This window comes from Cupressus sempervirens, chromosome 2, assembly GCF_028749045.1.
Source record: "Cupressus sempervirens isolate cs-2001-9-10 chromosome 2, ASM2874904v1, whole genome shotgun sequence".
Classification (NCBI taxonomy): domain Eukaryota; kingdom Viridiplantae; phylum Streptophyta; class Pinopsida; order Cupressales; family Cupressaceae; genus Cupressus; species Cupressus sempervirens.
Genome location: NC_143119.1, coordinates 121607074 through 121622871, shown reverse-complemented (window position 1 = coordinate 121622871; position 15798 = coordinate 121607074). Strand labels below are relative to the sequence as shown.

At 34.4% G+C, this 15798-nt stretch overlaps 1 protein-coding gene across 1 annotated transcript in view; it reads left to right on the top strand.

Annotated features, from left to right (window-relative positions):
* LOC149571314 (uncharacterized) overlaps window positions 1–13112 on the top strand; it is a 32142-nt gene extending 19030 nt beyond the window's left edge. The window contains exons 4-6 of the mRNA XM_089812864.1: window positions 11721–11882; window positions 12394–12477; window positions 12739–13112. Of these exons, the coding sequence (XP_089668990.1) occupies window positions 11721–11882; window positions 12394–12477; window positions 12739–12846 (354 nt within the window). The 3' untranslated portion in view covers window positions 12847–13112. The remainder of the gene's footprint in view (window positions 1–11720; window positions 11883–12393; window positions 12478–12738) is intronic.
* Window positions 13113–15798: the final 2686 nt, after the last annotated feature.

Sequence of the window (15798 nt, the reverse complement as noted above, 5' to 3'; positions counted from 1 at the left end):
CTGGTGCTTGCACTAGCTACATATGTTTGTAGTGTGATCTGTACCTTTCGTAGATTTGTTGACTTGTGCACTTTTCTTGTTGATGTGTGGAATGTGATTGTAATGTACACTTTTAAGGCTTTTGAGATCCCTAATTATGTTTTTTGAGTCTATTAGAAAGCTGCTAATTTTCTTGTCTAACGTATTATAATGCCTTGTGTTGTCGCGCAAGACATTAACAGAATAGGTGATTCAAAATCTCCTATTGTAGTTGCAACACCGATTTCATTAATGCACTCTAAGGCTTGCCTTGATACAACATGACAACCAATACACACACATGAAGGAATAAATAGGTCGTGATACAAGTTCACCAACTTTGATTGGATGTAGAATCACACTACCATAACTTAAATGTGAAAAGAAAAAGCATATGGTGCATTGACACATCCTACAACTCTCAAACAATAGAACCAACCACCTATAGGGAAGTACAACAATTGAGACGTTAGTTTACTCACACCTTAGGTAGAGTGTAAAGAAGGTGAATATCTCACATAGTACTCAAAATATGATGCAAAGTTAAGTACAAGGAAAGCAAGGAAGATGCCTAGGAGTAACCTCTTTCAATTTTTTTTGCAAAAACTATTGGAAGTACTCATTTCCAAGGGTTGTCCCTTTTCTTAGTTAGGGTCGCTTGAGAGATCCTAATTGGTAAAATAGGTGATCTAAAATAGTGAACTAATCAAAATGTGGTTCTAAGGGTCTTGGAAGCTTTGAAATAGCTCATTGAGTTTCTTGAAGGCTTCTTACCACAACACTTGTTTTGAGTTGCCCCATGTAAAACATGAAAACCATGAATTTGAGGGCAAAAAGTCCAAGACAAGGAAGGACTAGGCTTGAACAAGACTTAACCCTCCTAGACACTAAACATGGCATAACTACCTTGATAAAAGTGTTGTCCTAAATTGGGTTTCACCAATGAATTGACATGTTTAGAAACCACAAACACTTGAAGTCATTTTAACCCTTTAAGCATTAATATACAAGAAAGTAAGCTTCTTATCAACAAACAATGAAAGAACGTACACTCAATCTAAAATATATAGGTGAGCATAGTTTTCATTTTGTAATTGAAAAGCGCTTACACTGACATCCTTGGATAGCCCACCATAATCATAAAATTCTTTTCGAGTATGAAAGCAAACTAGAGCTGAGCATCATAGGTTTAGCACTAATTAAAACATGCTTCCATCCACACAAGAAGATGTGCAAAATCAATAAAATTAAAGCTATAGAATCATGACAATAAAAGGATCTCATCCCAAATGTGGATGTACCATAATTAGAGAGTTCAATAATGTACAGAGACTTATTTAATACAAATGTTGCAATATCCCATTTTACTATTTTTAAAGAAAACTAGAGCTGAACATCATAGATTTAGGACTATGTAGAACATGCTATCACCCACATAAGATGATGAGAAAAATCTATCAAATCAAACCTATAGAATTGTTACAATAAAAAGGCTCTCATCAAATATATGGATAGACCATAACTAGAGAGTTCAATAATGTTCAAAGACCTACTTTATACCAATGTCGCAATATCCCATATAACAATGTTTGGAAGAAATTAATAAAGAAGAGGTACAAGTATCACGATTTTGCAAGAGTCCAACACACTATCCAAATTGACAAACTTTGAGATTGTGTGGCTCCAATGGTGGTTCAGTGCCACTTAAACACGTCGAACCTTAGGCCCACTGCTTTAAACTAGGAAACAATTACTTAGTTACAAACACAATAAGCACAACAAGGATATTTTGCAACAGACATGCCAATCACGTGCATACAATGAGTACCAAACATACATATATGAAGGTTTCGCAACACCACTAGTGCATAAATGGAGAATTCACATCACTCATCAAATGCAAATTCTGATGCAATAATAGGAAGAGGGTCCTAGATGGAAACTAGGGAGTGTTAATACTTTGACATGATGCCCATGTAGATTGTGGAGTAGTATTCTTATCTATAGTTAGGGTTGTTAATAACATGTTCCAAGATTAACTAGTTGTGAAATGTCCTATACTTGCAATCCCATGAGCCCTCTTAAGGCATTTGGTGCATGGTGTAGGTTAGTCTTGATTATGTAAACTGTACAATCCACATCCTTTTTACTATTTTAGTTGTTTAAACCCTTACTTGACTTAGTCTGCAAGTTCCTTTTAAACCTTGACAAACAATGGAGGCTGCTATTGCTTTATTGTATACCTCAATCCTAAGTGCTCAACACACCAAAAGTACAATTTGTTCTTGACACATAAATCAATACAGATAATCATGACATTAGGTCTCAATGATTTGTGCAAGCTAGGTCTATGGAGGACAAACCAAAAGAAACCAAGAGATTTGTTTGTAAAGTTTCTGCAATTTTTGTGTTGATCAAACTTAGATAATACCTTCTATTGTGCTTGCTGAAGATGATCTTCCTCAGTTTTGACTTGTATAAAGAGATGTCAATAATACATTTATTATTCTGAAATGTTTTACTTCTGCAAGTATTCGTATAGGGGGAACTTGTTTAAAGGAGCAGATTGTATGTTCTTTGTGTGTCCTTTAACTACAACCACACCCTATTAAATATAAGGACATGCCCCTTCCAAAGTCGGCCTTGAATGTTCTCTCAAAATCGGCGACTTTCCAAGGAGAATTTTAGTTTAATACCTAAACTAACCAAGGAGACTAGTTAGTTATAAACCATGTTGTCCAAGAGAGATGCTGATACCTATCAAGTAGAGAAGACAAATATATAATGAATTAAGAAGAGATCTTATGCAAGAATAGATCAATACGATCGGTAATCAAACTGATATGATTTAAAGTTACAAAATTGACAATCCCTCTTAACTTGATGATCATACTGAGAGATATTATATCTAGCAACATCAATTAAGATGAACAAGCAAAGATTGATACTCTATATCTATTTGAATCTTCGTAGCATGTGGTATCATTGAACACATGATACAATGTCATATGTGATATGACTTATCACTTATACTAGTGATAATATTATTGCATAGAATGCAACATACATGATAAAATCTGGAGAATTGATTAAATTCTTCCTTTATCCAAGTTGTGACTCATAGGTACTGGCAGGCCTACATCACAACATGGTCCTGAGTTAAGATCTACCAGTTCATAGGATAAACTCTAGAGAAAGATTAAATTCTTCCTTTATCTGCGCTGCGACTTATAGGCATAGTATTGTCTATATCACAATGTGATCTTAAACTCATCTAGATCTGACAGTAGTTCGCTATTGTTCAGCACATTAATTAAGAAATTGTCATTTCTCATAATGTCTTTTATAACAGTGTTCATTATCTCAAAGATCGTCATGTCTTAAATAATGAATACAAATGGTGGAGCCCATAACAGTCAATAGCTTAACAATAAAATTATTTTAATAATAATTTAAAAAATACAAATGTATTACAATTCAACCATATGAAATCTTTTCTTGAAGTGATCTATCTTCACTCGAGAGAGAGGTTTGGTAAGAATATCTGTTATCTAATTTGCAGTGCAAATGTATTCTAATTTTATAGTATTCCTATCTACCATATCTCTTACATAATGGTAAGGAATTTCACTATGCTTGGACCTGTCATAAAAAATTGGATTCACAGAAAGTTTGATGGAACTCTGATTATCGCAATGAATAATCGTAGGATTCATGGCTTGACCAAATAGTCCCACAAGTAACTTTCTAAGCCAAACTACTTCCCGAAAGGCCATTGCTGCTGCAATGTATTCGGCTTCTATGGAATTTTGTGCTACTGATGATTGCTTTCTTCATATCCATGATATCATCGCTAAGCCTAAACTGAAACAACATCCTGAAGTTCTTTTCTTGTTAGTAACGCTTCCAGCCCAATTTGAGTCTGCGTACCCATGAAGGTCCAGTTCAACTTTCTCATATCTGAGCCCAAGGTTAAGAATGCCTTGTAAGTATCTCATGATGTGTTTGACTACAACTAGGTGAATCTCCTTTGCCTCACACAGAAACTAACTTAAGGCATTAACAGCATAGCAAATATTAGGTCTTGTATTTACCGAGTACATAAGGGACCCAATCATCTGTCTGTAAATAGTAGAATCTATGGAAGGTGATTCTGTTGCTGCTTCCTTGAGTTTATGTAGATTAGTCTCCATTGGAGAAGACATAAGCCTGCAGTTCCACATTCCAAATCTCTTCAAGATGTTTAATGTATACTTTCCTTGACTAAGTATTCATAATGTTGTCAGAATTCTGCCATACTTCCAGTCCTAGGAAGTAATGAAGGAGTCTTAAATCTTTCATCTCAAATTCTCTAATTAGATCTTTCTTGCATTGATCCATGAGATGATCATCACCTGTTATTAGTAAATCATCAACATACAGTATCAAAATTACCATATCATCTTTATCCCTTTTATAATATAGATTGGATCAACTTCATTCTTGGAGAATGCTAAGTCGGTGAGATACTTATCAATTCTTTCATACCAAGCCCTTAGAGCCTGTTTAAGCCCACTAAGAGCTTTCTTGAGCCTGCAAACAAAAACTTTAGGGTTATGAGTTTCAAATCCTCGAGGTTGCTCCAAATATACCTCTTTTGTAATCTTTCCATTCAAAAATGTTATTTTTACATCCATCTGATGTACTTTCCATCCCTTCGATGTTGCAATAGCTAGGACTACTCTTATAGAGGTGTATCTAGCAATAGGAGCAAATGTTTCTTCATAATCAATCCACTCTTTCTGAGAGAATACCCTAGCTACGAATTTGGCTTTATATTTTTCAATGCTACTATCAGCAATATGCTTGATTTTAAATATCCACTTAGAAGAAATAACGGATTTTCCTTCAGGTCTTGGAACAATTTCCCAAACCTCATTCTTCATAATGGATTGGTATTCTTCTGTCATGGCATCCTTCCAAGTTGTATGTTTAATAGCATTTGAAACATTGGTTGGTTTTGATTTAGACAAATCACTCATGTTTGCTGCATAATTAGAAAATCTTTTGGCTCTTTTTCTTTCTCTGAAGGTTTCAGATGGTGCAACGAAGTTTTGTGCTTCCTCTACTGTCTTAATGGCCCAAAGTGGTCTTTTCTTTGAATTTTGAGTTTCCTCAAGATTGAGATTTTGAATTTCATCTTCAATTTCTTCAATGTTCTCCCTCTGAAACTGAGATTCAGTATTTTCTTCAGAACTAGGTAAGGGAGAGGGATCTCCAGAACTTAGGGCTCTTTTGAATGCTAAATCTTCTTCAAATATTACATCTCTACGAAGTTTAATATTTTTTTTGACTAGGTATGAAAATCCTATATGCTTTAGATGTTTCACTATACCTAACAAAAATACCTTTCCTCCTAGAGGGTTCTAACTTAGTTCTCTTTTGTTTTAGAATATGTATATATATTGGGCACCCAAAAATCCTAAGATGACATATATTAGGTTTAACCTTAGTAAAGACTTCTTCAGGAGTTTTATCTCTAAGCTAAGAGTGAGGACTTCGATTTTGAATATAGACAGCAGTACAAGAGGCTTCTGCCCAAAGATAATATTCTAGATTTAGATCAAATATCATAGCTCTTGCAGCTTCTATAATTGTTCTATTCTTCCTTTTTGCTACCCCATTTTGTTGTGGATTATAAGGAACGGTGTACTCCCTCTTAATTTTTGTTTCTTTACAAAACGTTTTAAACAAATCTAAGGTATATTCCCCTCCATTATCAGTCCTAAGAGTTTTAATTTTGTGTCCTGATAATTTTTTTAGTTAAGGTTTTGAATTCTTTAAATCTCTTAAGAATTTCTTCTGATTCTTTACACTTTAAGAAGTACATCCATGTTTTCCTAGAGAAGTCATCTATAAAAAGTATATAGTACCAGAATCCTCCAAGAGGAGGAATAGACATAGGTCCACATAAATCTGAGTGGATTAATTCCAAAACATTGTTAGTTTTTAACTTTTTATAGTGCTATTATGAAATGGACTTTTGGTGTTCTTACCCAGAGTGCATCCATTGCATATACTTGAGTGATCTTTATTCAACTTAGGTAAACCAATTACCATCTTTTCCATAGTTGATAAGGTTTTGAAATTTAGATGACCTAACCTTCTGTGCCATATTTTGTTTATATCAGCAGCTTCATGAATTAATGCTTGAATAGGTCGACTAGGTTTTGTATTTAATTTCTACAAGTATCCCTTTCTTTGACTAATCAACTTTGATTTCTTAAATGAAGAGTTCTTAGACCAAGTCAATACTTTACCGTCCATGAATGCAACATTATGTCCATTATCTTCAATTGCTGTAACAGAGATTAGGTTCCTTTTTATTCCTAGTACATAGACTACTCCTTTGAGATATAGAACACTACCCGACTTTAGTTTTAGGGTGTAATTTCCAATTCCTTTGACGGAATGTGCTAAATTATCACCAATGGTGACTTCGCCATCTTCTTCTAATATAGAGTCTAGTGCTTCTTTGTATCCTATAATATGTCGAGATGATCCACTATCAATCACCCATGCCTTACTTGAGACTTCATTCAATAGTGTCGAATACAATACACGATTCTCAGGATCATAGTTCTCTTCTTTCCTAGTAATGTTGGTATAGTTTACTTGTTGCTTAGAATTCTCAGGGCAATGAGATCTATAGTGTCCAAATTTTTCGCATTTTATTTTGGATAGATCTATTTTAGGTTTGTCATTCTTTTGATTACCCTTTTTCTTCTTGAAACGCTTCTTCTTACCTTTATAGGAATTTGTGTTGAGAACATAAAGTTCATCTTCAGTTTTCAACTTTCCCCCTTTCTTAAGTTTTCTAGATTCTTCCTAAAGACAATCTCCCTTAAGTCTATTGAAGTCAGGAAGATTGTCTCTAGCACTTACTCCTTGTGCGAACATTTCCCATGAATCTAGTAACCCATCTATAGCCATCAGTGTTAGTTCCTTGTCATCAATTATGGTTCCTATACTTGCATGTTCATCTCTTAGACGGGGAACCCTTAGGAAGTAAGAATTCATCGATTCTCCCTTCTTTATCTGTATATGATTTAGTTGTCTTTTTAGTGCGAGGACTCTAGTTGCATTGTTGACTTCATATGCATTTAATAATGCATTCATCATATTAAATGATGTTTGATGTTTCATTAGCATGGGTACTATTTCGTTTTTCACTCCATATAATATGATCTGCATGGCTTTTCTATTTCCTTTACTCCAAGTAGTTTTATTACATTCAACAACAGGTTGTTTGGATGCTGAATCAACAAATTGGTTTACATCATTTTCTTCAAGAATCATCATGATTCTGAATTTCCAAGCATCGAAGTGTTCTTTCCCATCAAATCTATCCTCGGGTCTGATTGTGTATGCCATTGAAGATAGAAGAATGATGCTAGATATATTAAGTCTGATTGTTTAATTTGTAGAGCCTAGGTTTGACTACCAGAGCTCTAATACCATCTAAAGTTTCCGCAAATTCTGTGTTGATCAAACCTAGAGAATACCTTCTATTGTGCTTGCTGAAGATGATCTTCCTTAGTTCTGACTTGTATAAAGAGATGTCAATAATATATTTATTATTCTGAAATGTTTTATTTTTCCAAGTATTCGTATAGGGCAGACTTGCTTAAAGGAGCAGACTGTATGTTCTTTGTTTTTCCTTTAACTACAACCACACCCTATTAAATATAGTAACCAATTGGCATGTCCTGACAAAGGACATGTCCCTTCCAAAGTCAGCCTTGAATGTTTTCTCAAAATCGGTGACTTTCCAAGGGGAATTTTAATTTCATACCTTAACTAACCGAGGAGATTAGTTAGTCATAAACCATGTTGCCCAAGAGAGATGCAGATGCCTATTAAGTAGAGAAGACAAATATATAATGACTTAAGAAGGGATCTTATGCAAGAACAAATCAGTACGATTTGTAATCAGACCAATATGATTTAAAGTTATAGAATTAACATTGTTTACTTAAATAATCTAAGAACTAATTTTGAACATGCAATGGAATAGAAGAACAAACGTTGAAGTCATAATCTAAAACTTAGAGATGCGGATGTAGGTATGAGAACCTGATATGTGGATACATGATTTTTTGGAAGTTTTGGATGCGTTTGGGTACGTTTATATATGTGTGTGTATGTATATATATACAAAAATAATGTAAGAAATATACAGATTAAAAGCATTGGATAGTATGATACTTCATCATTGATCAATGCCAAATGCCAAAGATAAATATTAAATGCCAATTGATAGTTGACAAATGATATGTTTCACAATGAACAACCTCATCTAGGGTCGTTTTAGGGTTTTGTGGAAAAATTTAACTTTAAAGCACATGTGTTTAGTGAAACGTCACTATTTTAGAGTTTTTAATTGATTTTTTCAATGTGTTGGGCATCCGGTTGTATCTAGATGCAGCCAGGTGTATTTGTTCTCCCTGTATGTGCATCTGGATGGGCATGGATGCACATTTGAATGCACCCATCCACATGGGGAAAACATGCTCCCTAAGAGCATCCAAATGCTCCAGCATCCCCATCTCACACCATAACACATCAACACCTGAATACCTAGGTAGGATGCACACACTCGATAACAAAGCTTAATTCCTTAAGAAACTTTAATTCATGCAAACTTTATTTTTAAAAAATTATCAAATGAATTTGTATATGTTGGAGAGATGTTTTCTATTAGATTTGAATTAAAAAATAGTACAATATCTCATCATCATGCAAAAACAACTATAGTTAAATTTTTGCCCAATTTCTTTCACGACATTTACTAAAGACAATTGAGCTTTCTCTCTTTATTTGAGGTAATGCATTGTGGTAAGTCATGGAAATTTTCATCACCTTGTTGAAGAACAAATTTTCTACCTTTTACACACCACTTTTCTATTTGCAAGGAATGAGATATGCCATCTTTGAAAGTCTTCCTAATACCAAAAAAGTTTAGTCATTACCTCTTTGTTTTTGTATCAATCCAAGAAGAAAGTCCATGGACAAGTTTTGGTAAGGTTTGTTTAGCATAGGAGGAGGTTTGTACATAGTATGAAAAATCGCCAGGCTCGCCACAAACTTGTGAGTCCAATGGCAAACCGAGTCGACACTTCATGGACTTGCAAGCTGAATCCAGGCAAGTCACTACCTTTGGACTCGTGAGTCTAAGGCATAGAGTCATGCAAGTCAGACATTAGGACTCCATGCCCAATCTTTTAACAAAATGTTTTTTTAAAAACCTTTTTCATTCATTTGCTGCTTTCTCTTGGTCATAACAAGGTTTAGGTTGTGGACAAGTTGAACAGTCAACATCAAATTGGCAAAATACATCCAAGTTTTTCATTTTTATGTAAAACTATGTTTTTTTTTCTTTTGCCATGTCCTTTCCCAAGTCTTGTTTGAGTCTACGTCCAATTTTTTGGTTTTTCACATCTGAGTTTTTCAACTATGGTTTGTTCCATAGTTGGCATAATCGCCGAATAATCGGCGAGTTTCTACTAATCGCCGAGTTTTTGGAAAAAATCGCCGAGTTTTTTGCAAAAAATCAGCGAGTTTTTCAGAAAAACTCTTTAAATTTTTTTATTTTTTTTTAAAATTTATTTGTAAATAATTTTTTTTTTTTGTTAAAAACAAAAGGCAAAAAGCCTATATATATTATGTAAGATAAAGAGTTACAATATGCTAGTAGAGCTAGGAAGAGGAAAATGTGATTGTAATGATGTTTTTACTTCTAGTTTGACACAAATTATTTACTATTATGCTTCCCGCCATCAGCATTCAGCATGAGAATGTGACTTTGTACCCACTATGCATTTATATATATCTAAACTCCTGCTTCTTTCTTTTGTGTTCTCTATAATGAACTCATTAGATGCATCTTCTCATTGAAATTTGCAAAAAAATGTATTTTGTATTAAATTTTAGCGGCTTTTTTAGGTTCCCGAGTTTTCCCGAGTTTTTTTTTTAAATGGCCGAGTTTTTCCCGATTAAACTTTTGGGGGGCTCGGCGAGTTTTTGGATTTGGCGAGTTTTCCAACTATGGTTTGTTCAACATAGTGTTTTGTACTACTCCCATAGCAATTTGGCATGTTTTGCATCTCTCTACAAACTAACACACACTAACACAAATTAGGCTAGTGATTCTTTCCAACTTATAGGTTCCAAAGTGGCCTATTTTAAGTAATCTGTAAATGAGCCATTTCTCCAGCCCATGCCTCTATTGCATGCCTTCATGCATATATAAAATTTGGATTCGCCACATCCAAATCCTTCAGTCATTCCTTACCCTTTGATTTAATAATTATTGTGGACAACAAAGTATACGTCCTACTTAAGATATTTGCAACTTGATTTGTCTTTGCTAAAATACTACGCTTCAATACAAAGGAAGAACATTGCAAATTTGCAAGTACTCTACGCATCTCATATGTATTTAGTTCAGGTCGGTTTGGCTGTTTATATACTCAGAACTGAACCTATTGTGGTTCCACTAGCATCATAATCAATTTGAAATATGTTGCTAAACTCCAAGAGTCTTAATACAATCTCCTTAGTCACCTTCTTCTTCATGAGTATAAGACTCTTGGCTGTAATAACAATTCAGTCAAAGCCTCCTTTTCATATTCAATGAATTAATGGTGCACATATACTACTAATGTTACTTACGAATTTCTTATATAAGCTTATCAATAAATGAAAAACTTTGGATTTTGTTGCACTTTATGGTACTAGTCAGTCAACTATTTCTCCCATTTTCTCTAGGTTCATTTCCCCTTCACTTGTCTTCAGATATAAGCCCCAAGTTCAAAAACTCTCTTTGCATAAAACTACATTTCTTTAGGTTTATATACAATTTTTTCAATTGCATGAGATCCTACTACAATCGTGCAAAATGTTTTGCCGTTGTCTTCCTAAATTCCAATATATGGTTTAAATACACAATCACAAACTTATGGAGAGCAAAGTAACTCAACCTTTATAACTCATTAGACTCATCAATGTTCTCGGGACATTGGGCATCACCATCTACTCATGTACTATTGTTTGCAGTATAAATTCTTTGCTTTGAGGACTACATGGTAAGCCTCTTCTATGAAATTCATAAATTAAATAAACCTGTTTAATTTTTAATAACATACTTGGAGGCCTTAGTGTCACACTTTTATGATCAACTGCAATGTGGAGTCCATAGAACTTTGTGTACTATTTAATAAATGTTCCTCTTTTGCACAATTTTTGGAGCTTCTTGAACAAATCCACTCCGTTATTTTACAAAATGAACTTTTCCTTTCAGCTTCTTGATCACTTGGTCTGAATTTGTAATCTTTCTCTTTTCCTTCATACCATGTTCATTTTCGAGAATATCACACCACCATGAATCTTGTACCTTCACCTTTAGGTTTGTGAATCTGACTTTCCTGGGGCTTAGAGACTTTAGCATCATTTATTCAATATATTTAGAAACGAGAACAATATACTTAAGGTACAAGCAACATGAATACAGCTCTGTTTCATGCATATTTTAGATAATTTTTAATGATTAATACAAATGCAGTTATATCAGGCAATATGTGTATGCTCGTAGCATGATTATTCAATGTTTTCATAGCAAGAATATTAATTATTGTGGTGGTCGATGTTATCTGTTTTTGAAGATTGAACTTGCTTCAGGAGAACAAGTTGAAAGCCTACAGCCTCAATTTGATGAAATTCATAAATGCAGTGGCAGTGGGGTCATTGTAACAGGACTTGCTCCTCAGCAATCTGGATTTGACTTTTACTCACGTTATTTCTGTCCAAAATTTGGCATTAATGAGGTAGGGAAACTGTCTTTTAAGGTGAATGGGCTGTTCTTCTTAAACAAATGTCTGTTGATTTGAAACTTAGTTAATTGTATGGCACTAATTAAAAATCTTCTGAAAGGAAAATTTATGTTGTAATTCATTTCTTATTGCAAGTGTTTTTATAATTCCTTATTTGATGAACTGAAAAAGAAAATTATGATGGATACAATTGTTACCATTTGATCCTTAGCATAGATTTTGAATAAAAAATGCTTATTCATTGATTAGATGATGAAATGATGTGAAAAAGGAAAACAATCCCCAACAGTTGATTAAAATTTTAAATAAATATTCTGTTAGCTTCAAGAGATCTTGATTTTACTTTAATCCTTAGAATAGGGTTAGTTTATTCTCATAACAAACTCTTGTATTTATGTGATAAATATCTCACTTGTCAGCTTTTGGCTCGAGAATTTACTTAATTGATTCCTTTTCTTTTCTCTTGGAATCTTATCCGTGTATTACATTGTTTGCCACTTTCCAGGACCCTGTTTGTGGAAGTGCCCACTGTGCATTGGGACCTTATTGGGCCACAAAGCTTGGGAAAACCCACTTAGTTGCTTACCAGGTAAATTGTACGTTTCATGACAGGTTTAAATAGGAGTTGAACACGTGGAGGATGCTTTCAGCTGGTTAGAAATTATAACTATATAGTAATATACATATAATTATATACCAATCACTCTTTTATTTCTGTTTGATTTATTTTTATTCATATGCATTTTTGGCTATACATGAGAGTGTATTTATGTCGCCTTTTCATTGGATGCATCAAATATCTTGTAATTTGGGTGGTTATCTGAATTTACCCAATCCTTCTGTGAATCAGGCATCAAAGAGGGGTGGGAAGTTGGTCCTTCAAGTGATACAGGATAAAAACCGTATACTTTTACAGGGCGAAGCTGTTAAAGTCATGTCAGGCATTCTTACTGCTTAGCTCAAGGACATATGAGAGTGCAAAGATGATAAATATCATTATAATATGGCTAACTATTGGGGCATAATTATTGTTGTAAAGTCATCAACATACACTGATTGCTGGGGAATTACCTGTCACTTCACAAAATATTTAAGATGTTCATAAAAGTTTTCTTTTCTATTTCAAAACTGCTACAGTTAACAGTTGTGATATACTTGCTGTAAACGTTCCCATCCCAAGTTGGGTGGTTAAAAGTCTATTTCACTTCCAAAATATTAATTAAACTTGACTGGCAAGACGGTAGAGAACACAGACATACTAGCACACTACCACAATGGCTTGAATATGCAAGCACATTCAAGTATTTTCAGCCTTGGTTGTTGCTAGTAGAGAATGATGACTTTTTCCAGCTACAATTTCTGTCCTTTATTTTGGCTTAGCTTAAGAGCAGTGACCAACAAAAAAGACATGACCATAAATGTACCGACATAGTGACCAAAAATTTAGTTTGTAAGCATGTCAAGATCATCTTAGCATAATTACGCCTACAACAAACACAATCATCCAACTCCTCTCTATCACTTCAACTGAAAGACTGTTATGCCAACCTAATGAAGCCAATATATTACAGAAAAAAATTGGTGAACCATTAGCAATCTCAAGACTCAATATTGCAGGAAGCTCTTGATTTCCATTTCATTGAGCAACATTTTTATCTGCATGCTGTTGGATTAATCACCCTCCAGTGCTTGCTCGATTGTGGGATACAAGGAGGTTTGTTTTACTTAGTCATGTCTGTTGTTACACAATCACCTAAATCCTTCTTGTTGCTCCACTTCTAGTTTCTCTAGCAAGGATCTAATAGAAGATAGCTTTCATTGATTATTTTGAAGAGCTTATAATGGGTTTGTTTGACTACCCTCATAGCATTTGCTATTGATTTCGATTTCATGAAATGCATCTTTGATGCAGTGTTTAATCCAAATATTTCCTCAACTTATAACCATCTCCTGCCAATGCTTTGCTACTTAACAAAGGTCTTCTCACATTTTGAAAATGAATGTGTAACTGAAAAGGGCTGGTAGATCAGAAGCAGAATGCCCTGGCATGCCCATTGGAGGCTTTAATTTCAAGTCCTAGCTTTTCCATGCAAATGACATAGTATTAAACCTATAAAGCTAGGATTACCAAGCACCAAGTGTGTTGAGTGGGATGCAGGAGGTGGGTGGGGAAGTGGGCTTACAAAAGTAGGGGAGTACTGGAAGATAATGTGCCATATTACAAACTTGATAAGAGACAATATTTGCAAAAGGCTAGAAGCTTAGTTGTAGGGCATCCACCATTGATGTGATGGGTTCTAGGATGGTGTCGTAGCTAGACCATGCAAATTTACAAGAGTTGAAGTCTATGTAAGGATTGAAACATCTGTGTAAGCCTTAATCTGAGATCCCAAGCATTGCACTCTCTATAGAGGCAATAAGGATGGCTTTTTACCCCTTGCGAAGGAGTTACTGTTTGCTATTGTACTTATAGTTAAAGGAAAATACCTTGCATTACTATGTAGATTGCAATTGCAAAAGCTCCCCTCAACTGACTAAACATATTTGAAGTTTTGAAGATTTTAAGTATATGTGAAAAATCTAACAAGCTCCATTCACTACTCTTAACATTCAATTGCTTGCAAGAATTACCCCATACGCTCTTATTTCAGTATTTCCCGTATCCCCTTTATCTTTTGCAAGATGCAAGTTATAGTTTATATACCTTAGGAATATGTCATTGCTTCTTCCTTACATCAAAGAAAGCTTGTAGAAACTTCTCCAGCATTTTATAACCCACCTAGGAGTGAAAAGGCAAAGGAACAGTAGTCCCTTGATTGAAGAATTTCATCACAATCACACTTAACTAGCTAGATGGAAACTAATGTTACACTGTACTTTTTAGAACTTTAGGCATTATCAATTGACATGGATAGTATTAGCTATATGAAATGCAAAATGGATACCCAAGTAAATGAATTTTACCTAGGTCTATAAGTTTTCATTTTTAGTTCAGCTAGAGGAAGATCATGTCGACCAACAAGACAGGTTGTCATTCATTACCCAACACTACTACAAAAATCTCTTCGAAGACCTCCAAACTTAGTGCCTTATGGGATTCCTAGCTCATTTGTTTCAAGCTCCTTGATGTGGGTCAAAGCACGAAGTTTTGCTAGGAGATATGGTACTAACTTTCAATACAGGACACGGAGATGGATGGAAACTTGTTATAACCAAAAATGAAATTCAGTGAAATACTAAAAGCATGAACAAGAAAATGCAAGGGTAGTTTATGGATCCATTTGGTAAACAGATTTGCCTTTATGAAAAATAGTTAATTTTTAACTCTTTTAGCCCGATTGATAAAGACCAATGCCATCGACAGTTGCAGAGATCACCACTTCATTGCATTTGAGAGGTGCAGCTCCCTCATATGGCATAGTTTAGTTTTTAGGGGTATGCTAATGACCAGAGAGCATGAAAGGCAAAGCTAACATTTGTGCATAGTCATGACACAAATGCAATCATAAATTTTGACCAGAAAAAACTAACATTTGTGAATGGTCATTACAAAAATGTGATTATAAAATTAGACTAAGGGAGCAAAGACAGATGCCACAGATCATTCACTACATACCTATAAATGATAATCAGGAGAATGAACAATGATACCTTCTAAATAAATATATTTGGAATTCACAGATTCCATAATAGATATAATTATAGCCAGATAACAAAATCACCAAAGCAAGATTGTGAATTCACACATAAGGAAAGCTTACAATTAAATGCACAGATTGAAACTCTCTCATTTTTTTGATTAAAATGTCAGAGCTTGCAAATTCTGCATTCTGTGCATAATTTCCATGCTGGAAAAATTCTACTGCTGTCTTCCCTCTTTCCAGAACTCAAATCTTCCTCTTTACTTACT